Source organism: Aethalodelphis obliquidens, unplaced genomic scaffold, assembly GCF_003676395.1.
Source record: "Aethalodelphis obliquidens isolate GAN/ISIS:26980383/991018 unplaced genomic scaffold, ASM367639v1 scaffold2, whole genome shotgun sequence".
Lineage (NCBI taxonomy): Eukaryota > Metazoa > Chordata > Mammalia > Artiodactyla > Delphinidae > Aethalodelphis > Aethalodelphis obliquidens.
This window is the reverse complement of record NW_020837946.1, coordinates 16,377,555-16,403,877: the sequence shown is the minus strand read 5'-3', so window position 1 is coordinate 16,403,877 and position 26,323 is coordinate 16,377,555. Positions and strand designations below refer to the sequence as shown.

The 26,323-nt window shown below is 40.3% G+C and overlaps 1 protein-coding gene across 4 annotated transcripts in view; it reads right to left on the bottom strand.

Annotated features, from left to right (window-relative positions):
- Positions 1 to 26,323, bottom strand: part of EPHA4 (EPH receptor A4) — a 142,705-nt gene that overhangs the window by 5,806 nt on the left and 110,576 nt on the right. Inside the window, exons 9-17 of one of the 4 annotated variants that reach the window (XM_027120366.1) lie at positions 17,621 to 17,679; positions 14,785 to 14,898; positions 14,342 to 14,527; positions 10,461 to 10,522; positions 9,797 to 10,006; positions 7,763 to 7,912; positions 4,060 to 4,253; positions 602 to 786; positions 71 to 294 (exon numbers count right to left, since the gene is read on the bottom strand). In XM_027120366.1, coding sequence (XP_026976167.1) covers positions 627 to 786; positions 4,060 to 4,253; positions 7,763 to 7,912; positions 9,797 to 10,006; positions 10,461 to 10,522; positions 14,342 to 14,527; positions 14,785 to 14,898; positions 17,621 to 17,679 — 1,135 coding nt within the window. In that variant the 3' untranslated portion in view covers positions 71 to 294; positions 602 to 626. Of the gene's footprint in view, positions 1 to 70; positions 295 to 601; positions 787 to 4,059; positions 4,254 to 7,762; positions 7,913 to 9,796; positions 10,007 to 10,460; positions 10,523 to 14,341; positions 14,528 to 14,784; positions 14,899 to 17,620; positions 17,680 to 26,323 lie in introns of those variants that run through there. The other 3 variants (XM_027120348.1, XM_027120356.1, XM_027120376.1) reach the window with 3 other exon arrangements.

Genomic DNA, 26,323 nt, shown 5'->3' with positions numbered 1-26,323 from the left:
GTTGTCATTTCTGTAAGCCCCACAGTTTCAGCAATCTGTACACCAAGCAACACTGCAGATATTTTTTTTCCTTTAATTTCAGAGGGCGAAGACGAAGTAAAAAAAAGTGCAGTTCTTCAATTAAAGTGCATGGATGAGGTAAACTAATTTCAAGAGTTTTGAGTTTATTCAATACTGGCTCAGACTGGAACCATTCTGCCGTGTATCTGCTGCATTTGGGTTCTCATTGCCTGGACACTGCTCAAGATCTTATTCTGGTGTGTGATAGCTGTGATGCCAATTCTGGCCAGGTCACTGTAAGTAGGGGGAGAAAAAAGTGGGAGAGGAAAACGTGATGAGGGCTGAGAATCTCTTTTCTGGGCTTCATGCAGACATGCATTTGAATCAGCCACAGTTAATACAGCATAACAAGGCAGGTGTATTAAAATGTTTAATTAAGCAATTGAATGCAACAATGTAGGTGCTTTATAGAGGCTGTGCAAAATTACACTCAGTCAATCAAAATGAAAGGCATTCCAGTTTTCTTTTCTTTTAAAAAATGAGTAGGATGCTTATGCAGCTCAAAGCAAAAGAAGCAAAATACTATGAAATCTAGATTTACCCTTTTGTGTTACATCGCTGAGTACTTACTCCTGGTTCATGTGCACTACAGCCTCTAGTGTGGTATAACCAGCAGCAGTGAAGTTATCCTTATACCGGTCCATTTTAATGGCCTGGAGCCAATCGCCCACCGATACCACGGTGGAGAATTCAGGGGAGCTTGGATCCAACAAGGCAGTGTTAGGTCTGGAAATGGAACGAGCAAGTGTAGACAGACAAGAATTATTAGAGAGACAGCCTGACTCAGAAGTCAAATGGTCTAAGACAGGCGAGGGGAACCGAAGCACCAAGAATGGGCTTTAGATGGAATCACCAACGTCAAATGTCGTCATGTGATTTTTCGCCCCTAATTTCATAAAGCTGCAAAAGTATGTCTCAATCACCCTATTCGTTCTTCACTTCACTTCCCACATTTGTTTTATGTGGCCCTCTTAATGCATTAAGGATCAGAGCAGGTCTTTTAACATCCTAGCCTGTGGTAAAGATTGGGGGAGCCCTTGTGGCTGAAACCAGCTCAGTCTTTGAAGGAAGGGTCCAGTCCCTGCCAGCATTGAATATCACAGACTTTAGTTCAGCAACTATGGAAACCCTAGTGAAGGATGAGTAAGGAAAACTGTGAGCTTGCAACCTGCCAGACTTGATGGAAGCAGAGAAAACAGCGAGAGTTCAAGTCCGGCATGCTTCCAGCCAGGTTTGCAGGCAGGCTCAGTGCATTCAAACAAACTTGGGACAGCAGGGAGTTAATCCTCTCTTTAATCAATGCAGCCTGACCAGCACGTGTGCCAAGACTGGCAGGAAGAATGGCCACTTTGATCACTGTTTGGATTGTGGAATGTGCTTCTCGTTTTCCCTTGCTGGGGCTCCTAAAAGAATCATTTCAACAAATTCCAAGCACTTCTTATTAACTTATTTATTAGTTGATGCATTTCTCAGGCCAGGTGTTTTACATTAGATCACTGTCAAGAGGGACTAGAGTTCAAGGCAAGTATTCTGTCATCCCTCACGATATTGATACACAATAAATAATGTATTTCTGGGAAGTATTTATTAAGAGAATTATAGTCATCTTCATCTCAAACTACATAATAATCATAAGGTAGACATTAACAGGGTATTTTATACCACCTTTATTATAATTACCTGTATAGCAACCTTGCTACTTGTTAAGTTCTATTTTCTTGAACTCCCTTTCCCTAGAAATTATAGAATGTGTTTGATCTTAACATTTTGACCTGATTTTCACCCTGAGACTACGCTGCTTGAATACGAACATTTAAATCAGAATTATATCATCACTACTGAATTTTCAACCAAAGAAATCCTTTTCTTGTAAAAACAAAATTAAGTCCCTCTAGTGGCTTAACTTTCTACATAGTAGAATTAATCCAATCCATTTTGCATTTTAATTGTTACCTAAATTACCTTGATTCACATTACTTCTTGTTTTATATCGATATGTTAACAAAGACTTGCTTTATCAATCAGTTTTGTGTTCAAATAACAGCTTGTCTTTGTGACCTTTGTTTTTTTGTCCATTATTTCAATTAAATCCGATTTTCTGAGTAAAATGCTGCAGATTTTTATGGTAAGAATCATCAAGATTTCATTCTTTTCCCAATTTTGAGCCAATAACAAACACTGCCACATAGAATTTTAGATATTAGTGTTGAATGTTTACCAGGAATATGAATGAACAAAAACCAAAAGTTTGCATTTACTTCTAACTTTAAGCCAAAGCATTAACAGGGCCACATGGAGGCTCTAGGTACCTGACAAGGTCAAAATGACCTTAGAATGAAAATACCCTTACTCAGTAATGAAGGAACTCTAAGGGTCATTCCCAAGCTTGTTCTGGAAGTCTTTGTGCTCTTTGTGGAACACTGTGACATTTGCCTAATTTTGTGCTGAATCACATACCATGTTATACTACCTTCCATTATCAGCAAGCAGTAAGAAGCATCAAAGCTCTTAAGTACCGTCAATGAGAAAAATCTAGAAGTGAGAAAAGTGTGCCCAATTTGTTCTGTACTTTGGTGCAAATCACACATTCTACAATGTTAGCAACTGAAGAGCTTATACCAGCAGGAGAAGCCCCAAGTACCAAAGAACCTTCAGACAAAATAACGTGGCATCTGTAGCTGGAGATAAAAAGCTGGAGGAGTTTTGGAATAAAAGAAATGAGCTACACCTGGAAAAGAGGCCTTAGTGCCATCTATTTTCACCCTCTTGGAGAAGAGAAGAACCAAAAATAGACCAGAAATGATGGGGGATTTTATTTTAGGTCACACAGCTACCAGTGGCAGAAGGAAGATGTGAATTCAGCCCGGTGTTATTTCAGGAGAGCATGGTCATTAACTCTTTGTATGGCGGCTAGTGGTACAGGATCTGAAAGCCTGAGAGAACACAGGGTATCTCTGCTGTTCACTTGCAATTCTTTTCCTCACATATGTTAATGGGAAGCGTATTCCTTCTCCTCCAATCTGTAGGCTAAGTTTTCAAGAAAAAGACTGGAGGAGAGCATCCTAGTGCTGGCCAAGACTGGAAGGGCTTGGATACTATGGGGAAAATGTCTTCCTACCTTTAACTCAGGGTCTTGATGAAAGAGAAGACTTTGAGAAGCACAGATCTGGAGATGAGTAGACGCCTCTTCTCCCGCGGGCCTGAATCACCTGATCTTATGATGCCTGTCTTCTTAAACCATTTAACTCCTAACAATGGTCAATGGGACTGGTATCTAGGTATCCTGGATCTTATACCAGTAAAGCCCAATTTCCAGGTAGAAAAGTTCCTACTGAATTAATTATAAGACCTGCAGTATCTTTATCTTCTTTCTGGACTGAAATGCTTCTTTTTGCTCTTTTCAATGAAGTAACTACCTATTTTACAGGTGATTCAATCATTTTAGTTTTTAAAACTCTTCTCAAATATTCATCTGCATGCTTTGTAACTTGATCAGTATTTATCTTGGTCCTGTTTCCTTCCCCTCTTGAAAGACTCAGCAAAGAGCAACTTTAAGAACTGAAACCCAGGAATCTCTTGCTACAATACACACTTTATTAAGTCGACTTAAAGATGTCTTCGAATTCTTATTTTTTCCTAACTCCACGTTCCTTCCCCTTTCAAAATACAGCATCTAGTAACCTGACCATCTTCCAAAAGTACATTTCATCCATCTTCCTAAGTTTTCAGGTCCAGCCTCACAAAATAAGCACTTGAGCTATTCCTTTGTTGTTGTTTTAAATTTGTTTTTCTGACTCCTGTTTGAGGCCTGACAAGCACTAGGGTCTTCAAAATGGTGAAAAGAGCTACCATAAATACTCAAGGAGGAAGAAGCCACCCAGGCTGCAGACAGCTGTGAAGTGGCCTCTGACTAGACGGCGGGAATTGAAGTGAGTCACCACTTGCCTGCCATCTCTGATGTATTCTTTCATACATCAGTATTAAGTAAGCACGGCTGACCTGGAGCTCTCGGTCCCCGTCCTCTTCAAGCTGTTGGGATTGCGGATGAGTTTGTCCAACATGTTGACAATCTGCCCAAATTTAGGCCTGTCGCTTCTCTCCTTCTGCCAACAGTCTAGCATCAGCTGGTGGAGTGCAATGGGGCAGTCCATTGGAGGGGGCAGCCGATAGCCTTCCTCAATGGCCTTAATCACCTATTGAAAAAACAAAACAAAACCAAAAACCCAGAATGGTATGTTACGCTGCCAAGCAAGCTGTTGTTAGAGGTTCACCCTCCTGCTCAGCAAGTTTCCTGTCCATGAAGCTGCCAGCAAGCTTGAGCATGGGAACGGCTCCAATTCTTTCACAGAAGCCAGAGCTGGACCTGAGTATTGCTGGCCACAGGGCAGGGAAGCCAGCTGTTGCTATGAGGGGTTCTCAAATGGTAGACAATGCCCATCTGAAACTCCAGAGTGAAGAAGCATCAATGTTCCAAAGTGGTTAGAACCTAATCAGATCAACCACATGGTGTTGGCCTGGCCTCCAGAGACCACAGGGCGATGACCCTCTCATTCTTCTATCAGCTAAACACTCTTAGCAAAAGAGACTCTAGCTTAGTGTTAAAGGCATTCCTTAGGAAGCATTAATAGTTGCCTACAAAACAGAAGTCCCTTTGCATCACTTTAAGCCTGTGTACTCTTAATCAGACAGCTGGTGGGTCAATACCAGAGCCCAACTTCCAGACCTTCCAATCCAGAAGACACTACCTCTCTCAGAAATAGCACATTCCTCAACCCCTCCAGATGCGCAGCCATTTTTAGTTTTGGAAGACCAAAATACACCAGTTTACCAATTCTGTATCTCATTCTTGGTCTCAGTTGGCTGTCAACTGACCCTGTTAAAGGCGCTCAAAACTAGATTTAAAAAATTTTAAATAATTAATAAAAACCTTCCTTGGGGCATTTATATTTTAAAGAGGACCCTTGCACATCTAAGGAAAGAAGTGATAATGATAGGTGATAATTGCCTCCCCCCCAGAGCGGGCCTCCTGCCTAATAAGCCATAAATCATTCCACAGGCTTTCTTCTAATTCTAATTTTTCTAATCTATCTTCACAGGTATTACAGCATTTCTTATTGGCTTTTCTCTAAATCCCCCTTCTTCAGGGTGTGAATTCCAATAACACAATATGATATGACTCACGCCAAATTTCAAAAGGGGAATTACTTCTTAATTTCTTGGCTACTCATAAGCTGGGTTTACGGGTATCCTATGAGATTCTGGAGGTGATTTTCTTTAGGGATTTTTAAAAGTTCTGAATGTTTTAAATCAGTCCTTTTTCTCCCCCTACTAAAATGACAGCTCCTAGTGAGACCACCACTGGCTGCAGCCATCTCAGAGATCACGACAGAGTCCCCCTGAGGCGGGTCTATTACTGCTCAATGACTGGCCTTCAGGAGAAAATAATCAATTCAGTTGGGTCCAGTTTATATGTACCAGTATAACCGTGGTTCTTTTAACCAGGATACTGTTTCAGTTTAACAATCATCTTGTGATTTATTAAGCCCTCTGAACCCTATTCTCCCATGTATTTTTTGCCAACCTCCTACTGTATTAGTATTAATTTACTTCTCCTTCTAAGGTAGACTTCTATATGCTATCTAACTGAACGTGATTCTATTTATTTCTGGCAATGACATTAGGTCAGTCTGATCCTCTGACTTTCTTTTCTCTTTCCAGGTGCACGGTGTTGACTCTGGACTTGATGAAAACATTTTACATCGAATTGATGAGAATGCAAGCAACGTCGGGCTGATGCCAGGTTAACACAATTTGTGACAAACCCTCAGACTTCTTAGTATTCTTTCATTAGCTCCCGATCCACTGCCAGCTTGGAAGATGGCTTGTGGGTTAACAAAGCATATTTTCTCAGTTTACTGCTGAATGTTTTGCGGGGGGAGAAGGCCGAGGATTAAAACAAACAAAAAACTTGATAAATCTGACATCTTCTTAACAGTTACTTTGACTCCATTCACCATATGCCAAATGAATTCTACCCATGAAAGTAATTCTCCGGTTACATTTCCTGTAGATTCCTGTTCTATACAGACTCCAACGCAGAGACAAATACACGTGAATGATAGATCAATATTATTTGTGGGAGAGAATTGGCTTCAGATGCTTTTTCACGGATAAAGGCAGACAACTGAAAGTTTAAACCAACAAAATTATTTTAATATAATATAGAAGCTGTCAAAGCTATAGGTCTGAAAATATTTAGAGTGGGAAAACTGACAACATCTTTAGATATTCTGCTCTTATGAGCATTTGGGACCACTCTCAACTGAAATAAAGAAAAGCTTAAATATCCAATAATCGAATAAGTAAATACAGGCACTACTCCTTCTTCTAGGTTGTTGGTCTTTGTTCCTCTGAATGTCTCTAACTCAAAACCAAATGTTACTATACAAGAAAGGTACCTGTTGGTGTCTGCATAATCACATCAAACAATAGATTACACACTGTTCACTCCCATAGTCTGTCTCCAGCCTGTAATTATCTATCAGTTATGCTAGCTGCTGTCTTTCTTGCTATTTGCTATGAACCTTCCTTTATAATTTATAGATACTACCGTGTCAACACTACTGTTCCTCTTATTCTGGTTAGAGAATTCTTTTTGCCCCACTGGACACAGAATGCATTAGCTTCTGTATTGCTCTAAACATTCTTCTACTGATAAGGCAACATCCTATTTCTTGAGCGCACCTGGTTTTTCACTTAATTGTCAAGGTTTTGCAACATCCTGCTGTTTCAGGATAAGGCAGATGATCAGGTAACATTCCACATCCGAGAAAATTTTTTAAAAAAACCTTTTTTTAAAATATAATTTTTACTGATAAATTGAATACCACACATTCGTAAACACACTCTATGATAATATTTTACCTCTCATATAAAAAAAATTAGGAAAAAAAAAATTAGGGAAGTTCAAGAAATGGCCATTTCATGTTGTTCTGATTTCCAACCCTTCTAGAACTAACTAACACCTTCCCAGAATTAGCTAATAAGTGTTCTAGGAAGATTCCCCCCCCGCCGGTCTAGGTTTGTTTTTTTCCTTTCTCACTGGAGATGTTTGTAATTAAATTCTATTACTCTGGAATCTTATTAGTGTCATTATTGAATGCTTTTCTAAAATTGGAGGCATTGTGGATACTCCCTGACAAAGTAGTCCAGATGGTACATTTAAAGGGATGTGTATAATTTACAAAGGGTCATTTAGTGAAGCTTTATTTTAGAGTCCTCAAGGGGCAAGCTCTAATTACAATTTTGCCAGCTTTAAAATATTCACTAATTTTCTTCCAATAAACCTTTCATGTCAGTTTCATCTCATGTGAAATTTGTGTTTTTCAGATATCCTTGCATTTTCTTAAAATTGAAGGTTTAATTTTATTTCAGTATGGGTTTGAAAGTTAACCAAGTAAAAGTACTGTTCCGTATCACTACTCGATCAAGCTATGCACCTATCTATCTATCTATCTATCTCCCATATTATACCATTAAGGCTTTGTAATTTTGGTCCTGGAAATCCAGGACTATAAGTTTTAGCTAGATTACTAGACACATCTGTATTAAGAATTTTAAGTTTAATGTATCATTTCAAGCTCAACACTCACTCCATCATACATTAATGCAAAGACATGTATTTCAGAACATAAAGACTCACATCTTGATTGGACATGTCCCAATAGGGTCTCTCTCCATACGACATCACTTCCCACATGACGATCCCGTAACTCCATACATCACTTGCTGATGTGAATTTACGATAGGCGATTGCTTCCGGTGCAGTCCACCGGATAGGAATCTTGCCACCCTGTGAACATTCAAGCTCTAGGTTATCCCCCAAGTACACTGATGTGCCATTTTAGTTTCTGAATGTTGTTACTGTTTGCTAAGCAGGGCAACAGCATTCCTGAGATAGCTGTCCAAACGATAACAGGATATTTGTTTATTCTAACTAAAATCTTCCAGGTTGAGACAGTTCTCATATGTTTTCTTTAGTCCCAGGGAAGTAAGCAACTCATGTTTAATTATTGTTTTAAAAAGCCTACCTGTTATCTGAGCTCTACTTAAGGCAATACTGTAGAAGAAAGGACATTTTAGGTTTTACAAAATACACATGTTATCCGTGGTATATATCAATGGATGTGCAGCTGACAGTAATTTTGACTTCTTGTTAGATTCTCTCACCCAGCAGCACAAAGGCAATACTTAATACTGCTTTGGAAATCATGACCTAAAAAAGTTAAATATGAACATTTCTATCCATCCCACCATCATCCAACTCCTATAGAGCACGAGAAACATGACCAACGTAGCTAGAAGATAATATGCTAAACAGGCTCTTAGAGGAAGTCAAATAATACCAGATGCTAGAGCCATTATTAACTTTAATGGCAGGAGGGCCAGATTTTGATTATTATTTACTTTTCTAAAACAACCCTGCAAAAATGGTAAAGCAATTGAATATTACCCAAGAAAAGTTTAAAGGTCTCAAATGTCTCTTGTTTGATTATGCTTATGTGCAAGGTATTTTTAATGGAGTTTCAAATTTCTTAGGGTTCCATCTGGGGAAATTAATTCAACTTCAATCCAGACCCTTAAGGTGTTCAAGAGGACATCATTTTAAAGTTTGCTTTATTAGAGCTACTAAACAGGCCAGTAAATTGTACTGCAAATTGCATTGGTTCACTGCAGTTTACTCTGAAAATACACTGTATTACATTTATGCTTGTTCCATACAGCAAGACACTTGTGCTGCCTTCTGCCTTCCTTAAATATTTTGGCTATACAAATGTATCATTCTAGAAGCTTCCTTTTACTTTCCTTTCTCCAACTACTGGGGAAAAATAAAAAGTCTTTAGCATGGACAAGGATGTATTCTTTCCTGAATGAATGGACTTTGAATTCAGAAGAGGGTATGTGTAAGAATCAAAACTACAGCCAAAGAAACTGAACACTACCAGAAAACACGCACACACATACACACACACATACACACCCCCAACGAACTATACCAAAAAACCCCAATGCTTACCATTGTAGATGCAAAATGGTGAGCATTCAAAGAAGAAAATGGCTGGTCTGCTTCATGTTGATTTTAACAGTGTCAGCCCTAATGGCCAATAACTTTTATGATTCTGTGTTTATTCCATTAGTATCTTATATTCAGATTGTCCGGCTAAGATAGCATAGCCATTAACTGTATACTGATAACTCTTAACTGTGCCTTAATCCTGGCTTATCTACCAGTAGTAAAACGCAGGCCATTAGATACTGGGAAACCTTGCGTAGTGTAAATGTTTTATAAACCCTGTATATACATTCTCAGGTTTGGTAGGCAGCCGACTAGAAATAGTGTTCTGTCCTGTTTAAAATAAGATTTTTTTAAAAATAATAAAAAGGAACCAAGTAGAAAATCTAAAACAAACAAGAAGAAAGGAAGGAAGGAAGGTAGATTAAGTGTGAAAAAATACAATAACAAGTGACGCTCTAACTTGTGGCTTTGTAAAGTGGTCACACATCTAGAGGCTGTTTCAAAATCCCTCTTGGAAACATGGTTTAAAAATGGATGCATGGCTAGGAAGGGGCTCTGAAGGATGAGGAAACTTGTAAAAATCACAGAGGCTTTAAAACATCAAAGTGAGAGGAACAGTTTCATCAGAGTCAAAGCCCAGAGGTCACAAACCTTTCTTACCCTGGTGGTATAAGCTGCTTCTGGATCATCCTCTAGCACTCGGGACATGCCAAAATCAGACACTTTGCAGACCAAGTTGCTATTGACCAGAATGTTCCGTGCAGCCAGATCTCGATGCACGTAGCTCATATCAGATAAATACTTCATCCCGGACCCAATGCCACGAAGCATGCCCACCAGCTGAATGACCGTAAATCTGCCATCATTCTTCTGCAGAGGAAAGAAATAAGGTACAATCTCATTAGCATTAGGCCAAATTAATTTTCACCAGGCATTTATTACTTGGATCTTTTTTGATATCTGTATCCGGTGTGCAGTGAAACTCAATATGATTTCCGGGCCTTTTTGACCAAAGTCACTAATTCATGAGTAGAGTATATCCTAGGAGCTGGGTTTGCTTCCTGTAATAGATGGAAATTATCCAACTGCAATGAATCTATGGCTCAAACAGCCCCATGATACAAGAATAAATCAAATACTACCCTCCTTGTACGTGGATTATTGAAGAGCCTTTAAAGATCACATCATTCTCTATTTCTCCTCTTCTTCCCTTGCCTCATTAGAAAAAAGTCCATGAATACAACCAAACAGAACAAATACTCGAAGTCTGTTAGAGTTTTCTAAATACCAACATTCTTGGGTTTAATATAAAGCAGTCACATACCCTGAGGAATGCATCCAAGGAGCCATTCTCCATGTACTCTGTTATGATCATTACTGGTTTACCTAGAGTTTCCAGAAAGAAAAACACAAAACCCTTGATGAGCACTGCAGTTAATGAGATAAAAATGGGCTGTGCGCAATTTTCCTGCCAGGACACCTGTCTTGTGCGATCTAATTTAATTAAAACAAGCCAAGCTTATGCCTCAGCTGTGGGGAGCTAGGAATGAAATATTAAAAGGACGAGTAGGTTTAAATTCCATCTGGAAGGTTAACCCTTTGGGTGGCTTGTTGACAAGGTCTTTAATAAAGTGGTCTCTGGTATCCAGGGAGCACGTGGATGGGTATTTGCTCTCTCAAGCAAATGGAGAAGGAGATAAATGGCCCGTTTAAAGGAGAAAAAAATCTTTAAGATAATTAATTAATTCTGTCCCCAGAAGAGCCACTTGTACAATGCTAAAGGAATCATGAACAGAGAAACTTTTTTTTTTCTTACCTATTTAGAGGAACCCAAGCTTCTGGGAGCTACGTTGGATACTTCATTACCCAGACTCATCTTAAAGTTCAAGCATGTACCATCTTAGCTTTTCCCCCTGCCTCACTCAGGCCAGGGGCTATATCCTTTCTTTTCCCTTTTCCTACCTATAAATAAACTCAGTCTATTTGCTTCCTTAAGCTGCCAACCTCAGCAGCAGCAACAACAAAATCACAGAAAAGGGTCAATAAGTGATTTCATCCTAGGCAGCGATTTTAATTCAGGACTAGAACCTTTGTGTGCCCTTCTCCCTTCTCTAAGCAAAGAAATCAGAATGATTTTAAGCTTTGAGAGAAGTGGGAAACACTTTCATTTCACTTTGGTTTTCTTTCTGAGGACCTTAGGAAATAAGGATCATTCTTTAGTTTCTTAATCCCTGGCAATGCACTCAAGGTCTGAAATTCCTTCTTTCTAAAGGGTATTTGTGGCAGTGGGGTGTAAATCTTCGATATTTTACTAAGGCAAGGGGTAAAGCCAAGAGAACAGAAGAGTTCCTGTGAAAATAAAATGTTAGTTTGAAAAATCAAAAACATTCATTGCTGTCCTTGTGGACTGTTTGGACGTAGACATCCAGTCAGGGAAAATGGGCTGGGCTGTGCCACTGCCGGAAAGCCCCCAGAATTATTCTAAACGAGTACATTTCCCGCCCAGAGCCCCTATCAGATGAGACTCTGTACTGGTGTGGGGAAAGGAGAAGTGTCTTCATTTCAGAGGCAAAATTTTAGAAGAGCAGACGTTTTTAATTTCAATGAAGTCCCATTTATCAATTTGTTCTTCGATTGAACATTTGGTACCGTGCCTAAGAAATCTTTCTGAGGCAAAAATGTTGGATTAGAAAACACCACCACGAACATTTAATTTTCAAGTGATGAATGAAAGCAGGCAGAAAAAGCAGGAATCTCGGTGTAGACCAAAGGATGAGTCAAAACCACTTCTAATCTCTTTCCCCTTGGCTGGAGGGAGCGGTCCCCGTACACCTTTCCATCCTCCGTCAATATTATTAGGAAGCCTTTAGTCCTCAGACTCATTTACCCTCTGCATCTGTGACCACATAGAACAAATGCATCTAAATGAGTTTTAATTAACCTGCCTCAATCAAATGATACTTTGTCAACTCATGAGAAGGGGTGACTCCCCTGATGGTGCATTAACACCTACTTCCATTTCACCAGATCCCTCTGGAAATGTGGGGAAGCAAGGAGAAGATCTGCGGGGTACTGGCAAGAATTTATAGTCTCCCTGTCCATTTACATAGTTACTCAAGGAAGTCCAGTCATGAATTCACACTCTCCCACTCTTTCACCCTCACCCCTCCCTAGTCTGACTGTTGGCACTATCTTCACAATTATTCTCCATTTTTTTGTCTATGAAAAGTATCCATTTGTCAGAATATTTATGAGCTCTACAAGAGAAATAAAGATGAATGTCTCCGTAAGCACAGAGGGGCTCATGAAATGGGTCCAGGTTGGGCTCCAGGGTAGAGACAGACCCTTTCCCGGAACAGGCAGGGAGGCAATGGGGAGCGGAAGGGTGGGGGGAAGGGGATGGCTCCTCTGGTGGAAATTTTAAACCATTTTAATTCAGTGACAAGTGCATTATGCAAATGCACCCAGTCGTTTGTAACAGTTACAGCTGTAATAGCCATGGGTTTTAGAGGTCACAAAGATCCCGTTTCTTCCCTCTTCTGCAGAGGTGCTACAAAAATCACTGTCTGCCCCAGGAAAAACACCCCAAGTTGAACAGAGCCTCCTTTTGAGAAAATGGACCTGCAGAAGTATTTAAAGGGAATGTTATCTTTTAATTAAAGTAGTGAAGGGCTCTGGGCAGCTCCACAGGCCACAGGAAAAATATTCTGTCTGTAAAACTCATCTTAAAAAGCAAATAGAGCTATTCTATGTTAATTATAGACTTCACCTTAGGTGAAAACTTATATACCCTTAGCATCAAGGTTCCTTTTTTGAAGGATTCCGAAGATGGGGAAAGATGTACTTTTTAAGACATAATAATGCCAGTTAACACTTAGTTGTTTTTTTTTTTTAATTTGCTAAATAAGCATTATGGCAAACATGCTAAATATTTCATTCCATTTTTATCTCTATTTTACAGATGAGGAAACTGAGAACTTGAGCAACTAGTCAAGGCCTCATAAATTACTAGCAGTAGATGATGTGTAAATCTTTGGTCACTAGGCCAAAGGTGCTCAAAGTGTGGTTCCAGGGACTATAGCTTGATTGACCTTGAGCTCTTCAGAAATGGGAACTCATGGGCTCCCACTCACTAAATCAAACCTCTGAAGATGAGGCCCAGGAAAGTGTCTTTTTAATGAGTTTTCCAGAATTCTGATGTATGTTTAAGTTTGAGGACCTCTAAATTAGTGTATATCTGCTCTCACTTTTTAGTAATTTCCAAATTTTCCCTGTCTAAAGATTGTGTACCCTTGTGTCTTACTACCCCCTTTGCCCCAGACCTAACATCCAACGTTTACACCTCCATTTCACCCACTGTGGCAGCCACTCTGCACCGGTTGATGGAGGACGCTTTTCCCAGGCACCTGGTATCAAATTAAATGGCACTTTGGCTGTCCTGGAGACACAGCCCCAGGCTTACAAGATCCTTGACTTGTAGTAACTATAATAGGTACTAAGGCTTCTGGAACAGAGCCACCTTCAATAGTAACCATTTCAGCTGCCCTGTCCATGTGGTGCTGTACAAGTTGGTCTTAGCCAGTCTTACAGGTGTATTCAGGGTCTGCTTCGCAAAATGCATCTTTTGAGCTGTGTCATATTTTAACGGAAGCGTGGTTCATGGGCTGAGCGAATGCTAATGGACTAAAAAAGGAAGGTGCAACCAGGTGTTCCTGGAAATAGGTGCTGAACTGCAACTGCAGCTCCATAAATCAGGCAGAGCAGACAAGCAAATCCCCCAATATAATAGATGACCAAGGTGCACTCCCTGCATCTGGAACCCAAGCTTCGAACATAAGGTGTGGTGAGGTTTTGTTGTGTTTTATATGAAAAGTACTTAAAATTTATTTTGCTTACCATCTGCTTGCGCCTATCCTGTGACAATCAGTTTGGTCTAGCGAAGATTTGAAAGATGGCAAGGCATACCAAAAATCTGCAATATTAATTTCGCTAAAATCTCACACAAGCTGCCTTGGAAATAGGGTATCAGCCTACACCATACCCCCATTTAGAAATGACTACAAGATTAATGACTTGTCCTGCACTGATTTCCTCCTATTAGCAATCAGTGGGTCTGCTCCATCTGTCATTTCCCTGGAAAGAAAATGTGTGTTTAATTTGCCAGTAACTTCTAACTTGGCTTTGTAAAGGGAGCGACGCACATACATTTGGTGACAACGCCTTCCAAGTGAATGATATTTGGGTGGTCAAACTGTCCCATGATGCTGGCCTCACTCAGGAAGTCCCTCCTCTGTTTGTCTGTATAACCAGCTTTCAAAGTCTTGATAGCCACGTAGATTTCTCTTTTGCCAGGCACTTTGAGACGCCCACTGCATACTTCACCAAATTCACCTTTGGGAGAGAAAAAGAACTGACTCTGAACCAGAAACACGTTCAAGGAGAAGGAATAACAGCCAATAGCTAACATTTGTTGAGTGCTTATTATACAGTAGGCACTGTGCTGGTGTTTTATGTAGATCAAGGAAATTTCAGGTACACAGATATTTACATATACAGGCACATACAATACATTCTAATGCATTTATATAATCCACATACATATATTTAATATCCACAAAGAAAACAGGCTTATAGACACAGACACTTACCAACTCCTATGACTTTTTCAATCTTAATGCAGGATGCGTCGATTTCTTTGGCAAATTCTCGAACTGCTTGGTTGGGATCTTCGTACGTAAAGGGATCCACGTAAGTTCTAACACCTGAGTAATAAACATGCAAAAGGTTGGCGGAACACTTCTCAGGAACCACTAATACACTGAAGTTCTCTGGGTCTAAAAATATTCAGCACAGAAAAAATTTTCTTACTGTGAGAAAAATACTTAGCGTAGACATAAGAAAATGTTTACATTCTTGCTCCGGGTTTCGTTAGTGGGTAAATAAGAATTGTTTGCTACTTAAGAGGCTGTAGCTCTACTGAGTTCCTGGAATGTCTTCACACTTCAGGGAGGAAATTTTAAAAACAACCTATCCCGTGGAAGAAAAGAGAGTCTCTATAAGGAAATTTGGAATGTGTTATCTAAATATTGCTGTCCCAAATGCTGGAGAGGGTGTGGAGAGAAGGGAAGCCTCTGCACTGTCGGTGGGAAAGTAAATTGATAAAGCCACTGTGGAGAACAGTATGGAGGTTCCTTAAAAAACTACAAATAGAACTACCATATGACCCAGCAATCCCACTACTGGGCATATACCCTGAGAAAACCATAATTCAAAAAGACACATGCACCCCAGTGTTCACTGCAGCACTATTTACAATAACCGGGTAATGGAAGCAACCTAAATGTCCATCGACAGACGAATGGGTAAAGAAGATGTGGCACATATATACAATGGAATATTACTCAGCCATAAAAAGGAACGAAAATGGGTCATTTGTAGAGACGTGGATGAATCTAGAGACTGTCATACAGAGTGAAGTAAGTCAGAAAGAGAAAAACAAATATCGCATATTAACACATATAGGTGGAACCTAGAAAAATGGTACAGATGAACCGGTTTGCAGGGCAGAAATTGAGACACGGTTGTAGAGAACAAACGTATGGACACCAAGGGGGGAAAGTGGTGAGGGGAGTGGGGGGGGTGGTGGTGGGATGAATTGGGAGATTGCGATTGACATGTATACACTAATATGTATAAAATGGATAACTAATAAGAACTTGCTGTATAAAAAAAAATAAAATAAAATTCAACAACAAAAAAAACTAAACACAATTTAAAATTAAATAAATATTGTTGTCCCAATCAGTTGCTCACATCCTACCCACCATCTCCAGCTTTCTTCCCTTAGGGAAGATGATAGAAACTTTCTCAAATGACCTGTGATACAAGATATCATCTTTTGCCTCATATCTGGACCAACAATTGACAACAATTAACAAACTAAGATTAAACCTAGGTTAAGTGGACAAGAGGGATAGTATCTGCTATTTGATTTGAAAATACAAACTCTGTATTGGAGTTCCACTTTTATTCTGTTTTGGAAAGAAAGTGCTGTAAGAAAAGACATTGAATTTCACCTGGAAGCTTCGGCGAATCAATGGTTTAAATACTAAGAAGGGTAATTCGGCCACACCCCATAGTCACTGGTAAACTGAATTCGGAATGTGAGCTCTGGGGCAGCCAGAGATGTCCGGGACAAGATGCATTAGAGATGACTGGGGGGCTTCCCTGGTGGCGCAGTGGTTGAGAGTCTGCCTGCCGATGCAGGGGACACGGGTTTGTGCCCCGGTCTGGGAAGATCCCACATGCCGCGGAGCAGCTGGGCCTGTGAGCCATGGCCACTGAGCCTGCGCGTCTGGAGCCTGTGCTCCGCAACGGGAGAGGCCACAACAGTGAGAGGCCCGTGTAACGCAAAAAAAAAAAAAGAGATTACTGGGAACTTTCCACTGGCATTTATACCCCGCCTCTCCCTGCTCGAGCTCTTGGGGCTTTGGGGCGCTGAGAGGTGTAGGATACCGGTTGGCTCAAACCCTTTGATTTTCCAAGACTGTCAGTTTTGTCCTCATCTCAAAAAAATGCATCATTTTTGTTTTTAAAAATATATACCACATGCAAATGAGAAAGTGTGGTTTTAGAAAGGAAACAAGATGAACAAATGGAAAATTATCAGACACTCCATGACCCTTCATCACTTCACATGCTCTAGCCAAGAAAACCTTTCTCAGGATTATTCTTCCAGCCCTCTACCTCCCTGTACTAATAAGGTAGCTATTAACCACTCGGTGTTATTTACATATAAATCAGTTAAAATTAAATAAAATTTAAAATTCACTTCCTCATTCTCACTACTTTTCAAGTATTCAGTGGTGCTTGTGGCCCCTTGGCTAATGCAATTAGATGGTGCAGATAAAGACCACTGCCATCACTTCAGAAAGTTCTCGTGGACAGAACTCCTGGAGAGACACCAACCACTGTCCATTCCAGAGTTTTCTATCTTGCTCAAGTCATTCAGAGCCGATTCTTTGAATTCAGTCTTTGACTCCACTTGGAATATCAAAATAACGAAAATCCACTAAAGAAATATTGATAGTCCTGAATTCCACAGCACATATTCTGTGGTGTGTTCTATTTCTTATTCTACTGTCTCCAAAATGTTTACCTTATAATAAGAGAAAAATTGTGACCTTCTAAATCTTGCCACCCAGCTACAAAAATGAGCCAGCTAGAACAACACTTTTTCAGGTTGGAGGATAAGATAAGGAAAAAGAAGCATCTAAGGAAATTATCCAACCTCCATCTTTAATTTCACTTAAAAAAAAATACCAATCACCTATTTCAGTTTGAAACCCTGAAGTACATTATTTGGATAATTTCATGAAAGGAATATAATATTAATAGCCATGTGAATATTATTTAGACATTTCTAAACTGAAAACACGAGACATGCTCTAAAAATAAAATTATTTTCAATCCAGTTTTCTGTACCTTGGTTCAAATGTTTCTCTTCGTCTGCTTCTTGTTTCGCTTTACTGTATTTACTCCGTCTATTAAAAGATAAAAAACAATATTTTCAAAATCTGTAAACCACAAGTTCTTTACTACCATAATATAAGTCAGGCAGATATGTAATGCACATTTCACAGATGAGAAAACTGAGGTTTATGGGAGGTGAAATAACAGGGTAAGTAACTTGTCACCGCAGAGTCCAGAGTCTTTGCTCGTAACCACAGTATTAAACTGAGGTGATACAGCAAATATTTTATAATACAATTATAATTTTAAATCCCCAGGAGAAATTTATTGTATTGAAAATAGATTAGAAGTTTACTGGCTAATTTCCCCACATACATATTCTGAATTAAAATAAGTTTCCCTAGGTGAATTCTGCATACATCAAAGGCAATCGTAGTCAGTATGTGATAAGTAATAGTAAGCCCTGTTGCTTTCACCACAAAAAAACTCATTATCCTATTATATGATATTCTTAAAACAATAGTTTTGTGGTTATTGGCTTCAGCTGCTGCATACAAATTCCTAAATGATTAACGACAATTTAAAAGGTAAACAGAGTTTGTAGAAAACTTGCAGCAGTAAAAATAAGGATCCGGGACTTCCCTGGAGGCCCAGTGGTTAAGAATCTGCCTTCCAATGCAGGGGATTTGGGTTCGATCCCTGGTCAGGGAACTAAGATCCCACATGCTGTGGGGCAACTAAACCTGTGTGCTCTAGAGCCCGCGTGCTGCAACTACTGACCCCCCACGTGCCACAACGAAGATCCCGCAATTAAGACCCCATGCAACCAAATAAAAACAAAACAAAACAAAAAACAAGTTTCCATTTGTTGCCTAATTCTTTTCTCCAAAATACAGTGTATGGTCCTACAGTTGGCCTTCTGCTCTCAGTGTCCCATAGGAGTGAGCTCAGGCTTGGTTATAAAAAGTCTTGGGAAAAAGAAAGCTTGAATATATATAATTCTTGAATCAGTCATCTTGATACATTATACATAGACACATATATATGTGTCTATGTGTATGTATGTTAAATTGGAAAATCAACTCAGTCCATATTAGAACTCTGTAAAGTTGGAAGATGAGACCGTATTAGTGAATAAAATATGTACATGTATGTTTCTGTCAAAAATGTCAAGTTTATATTGCACTTTATAATCATCTTGTAATTTTCTTAGAGCTTTAAAGATGAGGTCCGTCAAGACTCTTATATGTGAGGAAACAGGCTCTGTGGTGACAAGAGTCCCTGGTGGCCACAGGGGGTCGCAGCAGTGTGATCCTGTCTGAATCTGATAACCTGAACCCCTGCACTTTGAACAAGTCAAGAAGGGCAGGATGGTCATGGAAAAGAGAGAGGGCCACGCAGTGCCACCAGAGAGCAGCCCAGTCACAGTCACGTGTCCCAGCCCTTCACCCACATTCCTCTCCTAATTGTCAGCAACGCAGGAACCAGCTCTGCAGTCAGACCCTCAGAGCCTACAGATGTTCCTCTGTGTGTATAATTCCCTTGCAAATAATAATACTTGGCATTTTTACACTGCATTTAACTTTTCAAAGTGCTCTCATCACATATATTATCTCTTCCCCTAACTGTCTGCAAAGCAGGAACCAGCTCAGTAAACAGAGACCTCAGTCACTAGAGTTCACTTCAAAGTGCGAGTCATTCAGTCCCAAATAATAGCTTGCATTTTTACTTTGTATTTAACTTTTAAAAGAGCCTTCCCATATAACATTTCATGGCATCTTCTCAACAACCCTATGAAAGCAATCAGGCAGACAGACACATGTTCAGTCCCATTGTACAGATGAGAACATGGAGGCAGGAGGGCAAGTCATTTACCCACGACCCTCCTAGCAAATACAGGAGGAGTGTGTCTGCCCCATCTAGCTCACTACCTCACATGCCTCTCCCAGCATGGATGAAGTTATATGACGATAGCTGGTGAGAGTTAATTATAAGTCATAGTACATTTTATATCAGTAAATCTACTTAAATTGGATTCCACTTGCTCTCAAAATCCATTGCTTCATCAAAGAAGCTAAACAGGTTTCAACATCCTGAAACCAAACATTTGTATGAAAGATGTAGTCCCCTCCAAAACTCCCCCTCCCTTCTCCTTTTAAAGGAAATATAAGAGTGTTAGGTCAGGGACTATGAAAATAGCATTTTATGTCAGGGAAATGCGTGCCTAGGTCCCAAGGGTGTGATAGGGTCCTGCCAGCCCGGGATATTGTACCTTATCAGAGCTCCTAAAAGCATTATCTAAAATTACAAGTATATGTTTTAAACCACTTTAGATCTCGAATACTGATTTGAATTTCTTTCCTTCAAAGAAGAAAAAATGCATCGAGCAGGGAAGCTTTTGTCCCAACTTTAAATTGTCAGAGAGTTCATCAAAAACCCTTGTAGAGGGCTTCCCTGGTGGCGCAGTGGTTGAGAGTACACCTGCCGATGCAGGGGACACGGGTTCGTGCCCCGGTCCGTGAAGATCCCACATGCCGCGGAGCGGCTGGGCCCGTGAGCCGTGGCCGCTGAGCCTGCGCGTCCGGAGCCTGTGCTCCGCAACGGGAGAGGCCACAACAGTGAGAGGCCCGCATACCGCAAAAACAAACAAACAAACAAAAGACCCTTGTAGATACCAAAAGAAAGGGGCAGCCTCAAGCAGCCCAGGAGTGCCATTTTCCATCAACATATTCATGAAATCTGTGCAAAGCCAGAGGAGAGGTAAAATGGCAGGGACATTACAAGGCTGACCTGCCCACCCCCTCCTCAGGCTTCCGAACATAGAAGGAGGAAGTAAATTAGGAGGTGTATTTTTTTTTTTATATATAAAACTCTCTATTTTTATTCCCTCCCCGCCAATGTTTTACGTTTTTTTGGGTTTTTTTTTTGCGGTACGCGGGCCTCTCACTGTTGTGGCCTCTCCCGTTGCAGAGCACAGGCTCCGGACGCACAGGCTCAGCGGCCATGGCTCACGGGCCCAGCCGCTCCGCGGCACGTGGGATCTTCCCGGATCGGGGCACGAACCCGTGTCCCCTGCGTCGGCAGGCGGACTGTCAACCACTGCGCCACCACGGAAGCCCTGTTTTATGTTTTTGATGTCACAATTTACATCTTTTTATCTTGTGTATCTCAGCAAAGTATTGTAGTTATAGCTGTTTTTACTACTCATGTCTTTTAATCTACAAGCTTTGTAAGTAATTAACCTTACAACTTTAAATTATTCTGATTTTTACTGCATATTTACCTTTACCAGTGAGATTTATACTTTCATATGTTTTCCTGCAACTAATTAACACCCTCTTGTTTCAGCTTAAATAAGTCCTTTTAACATTTCTTGTAAGGCCAGTCTAGTGGTGATGAACTCCATTATCTTTTGCTTGTCTGGAAAACTCTTTCTCTCTCCTTCAACTCTGAAGGACAGCTTTTCTGGTAGAAGGTGTATTTTTTTTTTTTTTTTTTTTACATCTTTATTGGAGTATAATTGCTTTACAATGGTGTGTTAGTTTCTGCTTTATAACAAAGTGAATCAGTTATACATATACTTATGTTCCCATATCTCTTCCCTCTTGCGTCTCCCTCCCTCCCACCCTCCCTATCAAGAAACTTTACTTGGAGTGTTACTTGGAGGAGAAGACCCCGGTAGAGTACAGGGAATGCTGACAAAGAAACACAGGGATTACTGTTCAAAAGCTAATTGTAGCCTATTAGCTACTTAATAATATCCTTAAAACTAAAAAGCCTGAGTCCTGCTCTACCTTTGTCACCTGATGACCCTTTCTCCTTAGGCTCAGGGTGGGACAATGTGTTCGTTATTGTCCAGAGAAAGAAAGCCTATGGAAGCTTATCGTTGGGTCAGCCAGACCAGAGGAAACCACATCGCCTAAAAGAGTGCTAAATTGACATCCAAGGCAGATCACCTGAATGACAGAAGGAAACCTTTGTGGAAGATTTTCTAATTATTGAGACGTGGGCAAGCTGATTAAAAAAAGGGGGGAAGGAGGGGAGTGGTTTGTGAGTGAATGCTCCCGAAGGAAACATGGAACCTTTTAACTGCAGGAGGTAAAGAGACTCCTCTGCAGGTGAAACTTTGAAAGCCTGTGTCTAAGCTCGCCTCTGTCAAAGGGAGGCGGAATCAGGGTATTAACAGACATTGTCCAGGGACAGCATGAGACCCCAGCCCTGCCCTCCCAACCAGTGTGTTGTTCCTGGCACCTTGACTACCCGATAAAACCAACAAAATAGTGGAGCGAAGTGTGACAGGGCCCAGCACGCACCCCACTTTTAGTAAAATACTGACTTCCCTGATCAAGTCGATGGGTTTGACTGATGGGGCTCACTGTTCCAAAACGAATTAGCAAAAGGTAAGTAATTTATTCAGCTAAAGTGCAGATTAAAGAAGATAAAGCAATGTGATAACTAGCATAGCTCCAGGAGGACACTTTCCAGCGTTTAATGGCATCACCTATGCAGATGCATCCAAGCTATTCTTCTTTCTCCCCTTCCTTAAGCTGTCATTGTTCTTGCACCAAATGATGGCTACATGTTCTTCATGAGCAACATTTTGACATGGCCACGTGGAACTGAACCACACGAGGACACACAGGTTGTTTAGAAATGTTCCCGCAGTACCATCTGCCAACTAATTGTAGGAATTTACACGACTTCATCAGAGCCAATTTAGGCTAACATTTAAGTGTATTCATTCTTATGTGACCATAATATTACAATTAGGACACTGGGGAAGATAGAGTCTGAATGGTGACTGTTTTAGCATTACGGGAACAGTTTCAGCTCCGAAGTGGAAAATCGTAACCTTGCAAAGAAGATAAAACTAACTTGCAAGGTCTGACCTTATAGCATGTGTTAGATTACACATCAAATCACACATCACAAATGGTACATCGTGACGGAGACTCCCGAAGCTCTGGTTTGCTACAGTTGTCAATGCTAACTTTTGATGTAGGTCAATGTTTTCAGTCCAGAAGACATTAAAATAATCTATCTAGGCCAGCAATGGAAGTCAGGAGAGATGGACTTCTGTCCTGATCAGGCAACTAACTAGCTGTATGACCCTGTGCAGCTAACTGTTTAACCTCCTCTCTAGGCCTCAAGTTCCTAATATACAAGATGCCAGTAGTTTCCTACCCTGAGCCGTATGTGTACCTCCTTCACAAATTTTGCCATAGCCATTTCATTTTTTTCTTAAAATCAATTAACTCCCTTCTTTAATTCAGGTAAAAGGGGTACTTTATAACCCTAACATAAATGGAAACCCGGCAGCACCGGAGATCATCAGAAGGTCAGTAGAAACGCCACCTACGGCTGGCTATCAGGCAGTACTTGTCTCTGGTCACCAACTGTCCTTTAGAAAAGAGGAACTCATCTTGCATTCTAATTCTTTCTTAAAAGTGTTTCTCATACATACTGAACAATAAAATACTATTTGGGGAAGACACACTGGCCCAAAGCAACCTGAATTAATACTATTTAGGATGCTTGGAGGTAAACTGAAAAAATCATTAATATAAAAGGGGGAGGTAGTTGTCAGAGGAATTTAACACAGTTGATCACTAAGTTCGTTAGTCCTGAGGTTATGACCTTATCATTGCATTTTAGGATGTCATTGTTAACAGTCAAAAATCACTTTCAAAAGCAATAAAGTGGTCACACCGTGGAGATCACAAATGTGTACCTACAGGAGTAGAAGGAAATGGTGCCAACAGAATGTGCATATGCAGTTTAGGAAGACTTCTAGAGACAGCATTCCATAGATACAAGAAATGCTGTACCTTAAACCACCCAGATGGCAGGCACAATTACATTCTCTGAAAAGCTGACAGAATCCTTAAATTATAACGTATGTGATAAGTGACACGGGAAGACACAGATCAAAGGTGCCTATAAAAAATGTAAGTTAATTTCCTCAACATAATGTGGATGGTAAAAACATACAATAAATCTAAGTCAATGTATTCTGTATATTATTTTAAATATATAAATAAAATGTATAAATTTAGGAATTTCATTCTTTCACTGAGATCCCCAAATGTTTACACTTCCAAGTTGGTCAAAAGAAAAAAGTGGATCTTCTCATTGGAAAAATTAAAGATTACTCTGACTTGCCTAAAGCTCATATTTCTCCATATAAAGTAAATATAATAAAATAAACAATTGCTATAAAAAAAAAAAATCCAGCAAGATACTAGCTGTGAGCCTGACGGCATTTCCTCTTTCTTAAATGACAAATTAGCAAACAGATTGTCCTTTGAAGTAATAGGAAGGACTGAAACTTTTCTCAGTGTGTGGATCTCTGCCCATCTACCTCTTGAAACAATCTCCCATGTCATCAGCAGTGTAGGGAATCACCCTATAAGGGGTCCGTCCCTCGCATCCATTCTGCCATCAACTACCCATGGCTCTAAGAGGCAAGAAGCAGCCGCATCATTTTCCAGGCTAGGATGTTTCATCTGTCGCTCTTCCAGATGGCTGGCTGCAGGGTGGTGAGATGATTTTAGGGGTACCATTTACCATCTTTCATTTGTACTCTCACTAAAAGCATGGACCAGACTTTTGTCTGCACTACCTGTCTCTTCTCTTCTCACCTGTTCTTGTCCCATTTAAACATCTGCGGTCCGTTATGACAGAGCACACAACCTGCTTGCGGAGAAGAATCAGCTGAGTGTGCATCGGCCGCTGCAAAGCCTGTCAGCTACCTGGCTCCAGGCAGCCTTTCCGTGACAGCTTTATGTCCGACACTAAAGAAGAATCAATAGGAGGCCAAGGGGTTGACATTTCATTTTCTAAGAAGTGATCCATTGAGGACCAATCACCAAGCAGTGTTTATCAGCCTTGGGAAGTAACATTTTTTTTTTTTAATGGGGGAGAAGGGACAAGATCATGGCTGGGTAACTTGACAGGCACAGTTCTCTAAGGTGGGGACTCATAATTGGAAATCCGATCAATCCTGCCTTATATAATAAATTGATCAATAAAAGCAGAAAGGAAATTAAGTCATCAAGCTTGCGATGCTATTTTCTATAGCTACAGCTTTTAATAAACTTGTCTTCCTGTATTACATTTTCATCTGCTTTTCTTTTTTCTTTTGTCGAAAAAAAAATCTGAAAAAAAACTTATAACGAGGTGACTTATGTCTAATTACTCCTGTCTGACTGCTGTATTTAGGATAACTTAAAATACAAAAAATAAACAATAAAAGTAACTCTAAAGGAAAGCCAGACTACAACTAGAGAATTCTTCCAACCAATATCCTGGTTGAGATTCGAGACGAGACCCACTTTCTGTGAACAAGCGTTCTCTCAAATGGTTCTGAACATTCTGGGGTGCTGGATTTCCGTCAAAGATTTTTTGCAGTGGCAGTTATTAATAGTTTTTTCCTTAGTTTTAGACTTTTCAACAACTTTATTTTCTGATGACACAAGTTGTTTATAATACAACTGTGTGTCATATAAAAAAATTTCAAATGCAGAAATACGTAATAACGAAAGCAAAAGCCCATGTAATTTCTATACAATCCTCATCCCACTCCCTCCTCCTAGCTATCAGATGGATATAGATGAATGCCTATAGTTTCCATGTGTTTATGAGCCTGGCATGTGTACAGGCACAAAGTCAAATGACGATGAATAAGAAAGAAGTCCATCCTGATTGACTTCCAAAATCAAACGCCAGGAAAGGAAAGAACTCTGGGAATTCAGAGTCTGTTCAGGCCACGTTGAAGTTTCCAAAGCCTGAGCTGTACTATTATATAGGGTACAGTGGGCATGTCTAGATGTATGTTTGTGTGTGTGTACTACAGCAACAGGGGTGAGTGTTTGTGGTGGGTTTAACTCCTTCAAGACGAAATTCACTGCTCTAATCAAACAGACTTTGCACCAAAAAGAACACACACGATGACAAATGGAGGTGCCCACACACAATAAGGAGTTGTGCTGTACTGTGCGAGAGGGATCATGATTGATCTCTATATACCAGGACATTCTGCAGAGTGAGAGCAGAGACATGATATTAATAAATACGGGTGACAACTGAAACCATCCAGGCAAACTAAGATATATGGTCATCACCTTAATTATAATGTACCACAAAGTGAGAGAAAATCATGGTGGCTTGCCCAGGTCAGTGGAAATAGCCAAAGGCTATGCTGTGACATCAATAAGCTCATCAACCGATGAGCCAGGAAAAGACAGTGCAACAGACAGTGGCCTGAGATCCAAGCACAGCTACTGCAGGTCCAGTAACAGATCTACCACTAAAGCAATATAGTGACTCCAGACAAGGACTGTACCTTTCTGAGTATCAGTTTCCTCTTCTATGACATGAAAAGATTTATATTTAAGAGGATCATCTTGACATCCCCGGTTTCTGCTTTTCTCTTAAAAGCCCCATCTTGTAAAACAGTTGATGGCATGGGTGGTGGGGGTGGGGGCGTAAAGGTTGGAGAAAGGGAAGATTCTCACATGTGAGACAAAGAGGACCTAGATGTGGACACACATTGAAGATGAGCAGCTGTCCCCTCAAACCCCCTCCCCCCCATTCTTCTGGAAGCTCCAGGCAGTGTTAATAATTGATGGAGGCAACGATAATAAGAAAAACTGGATCAAAAGAATATGCTTTCAAGCTCAGGGGTTGACAAAGTATGGCCCTCAGCCAAATCCA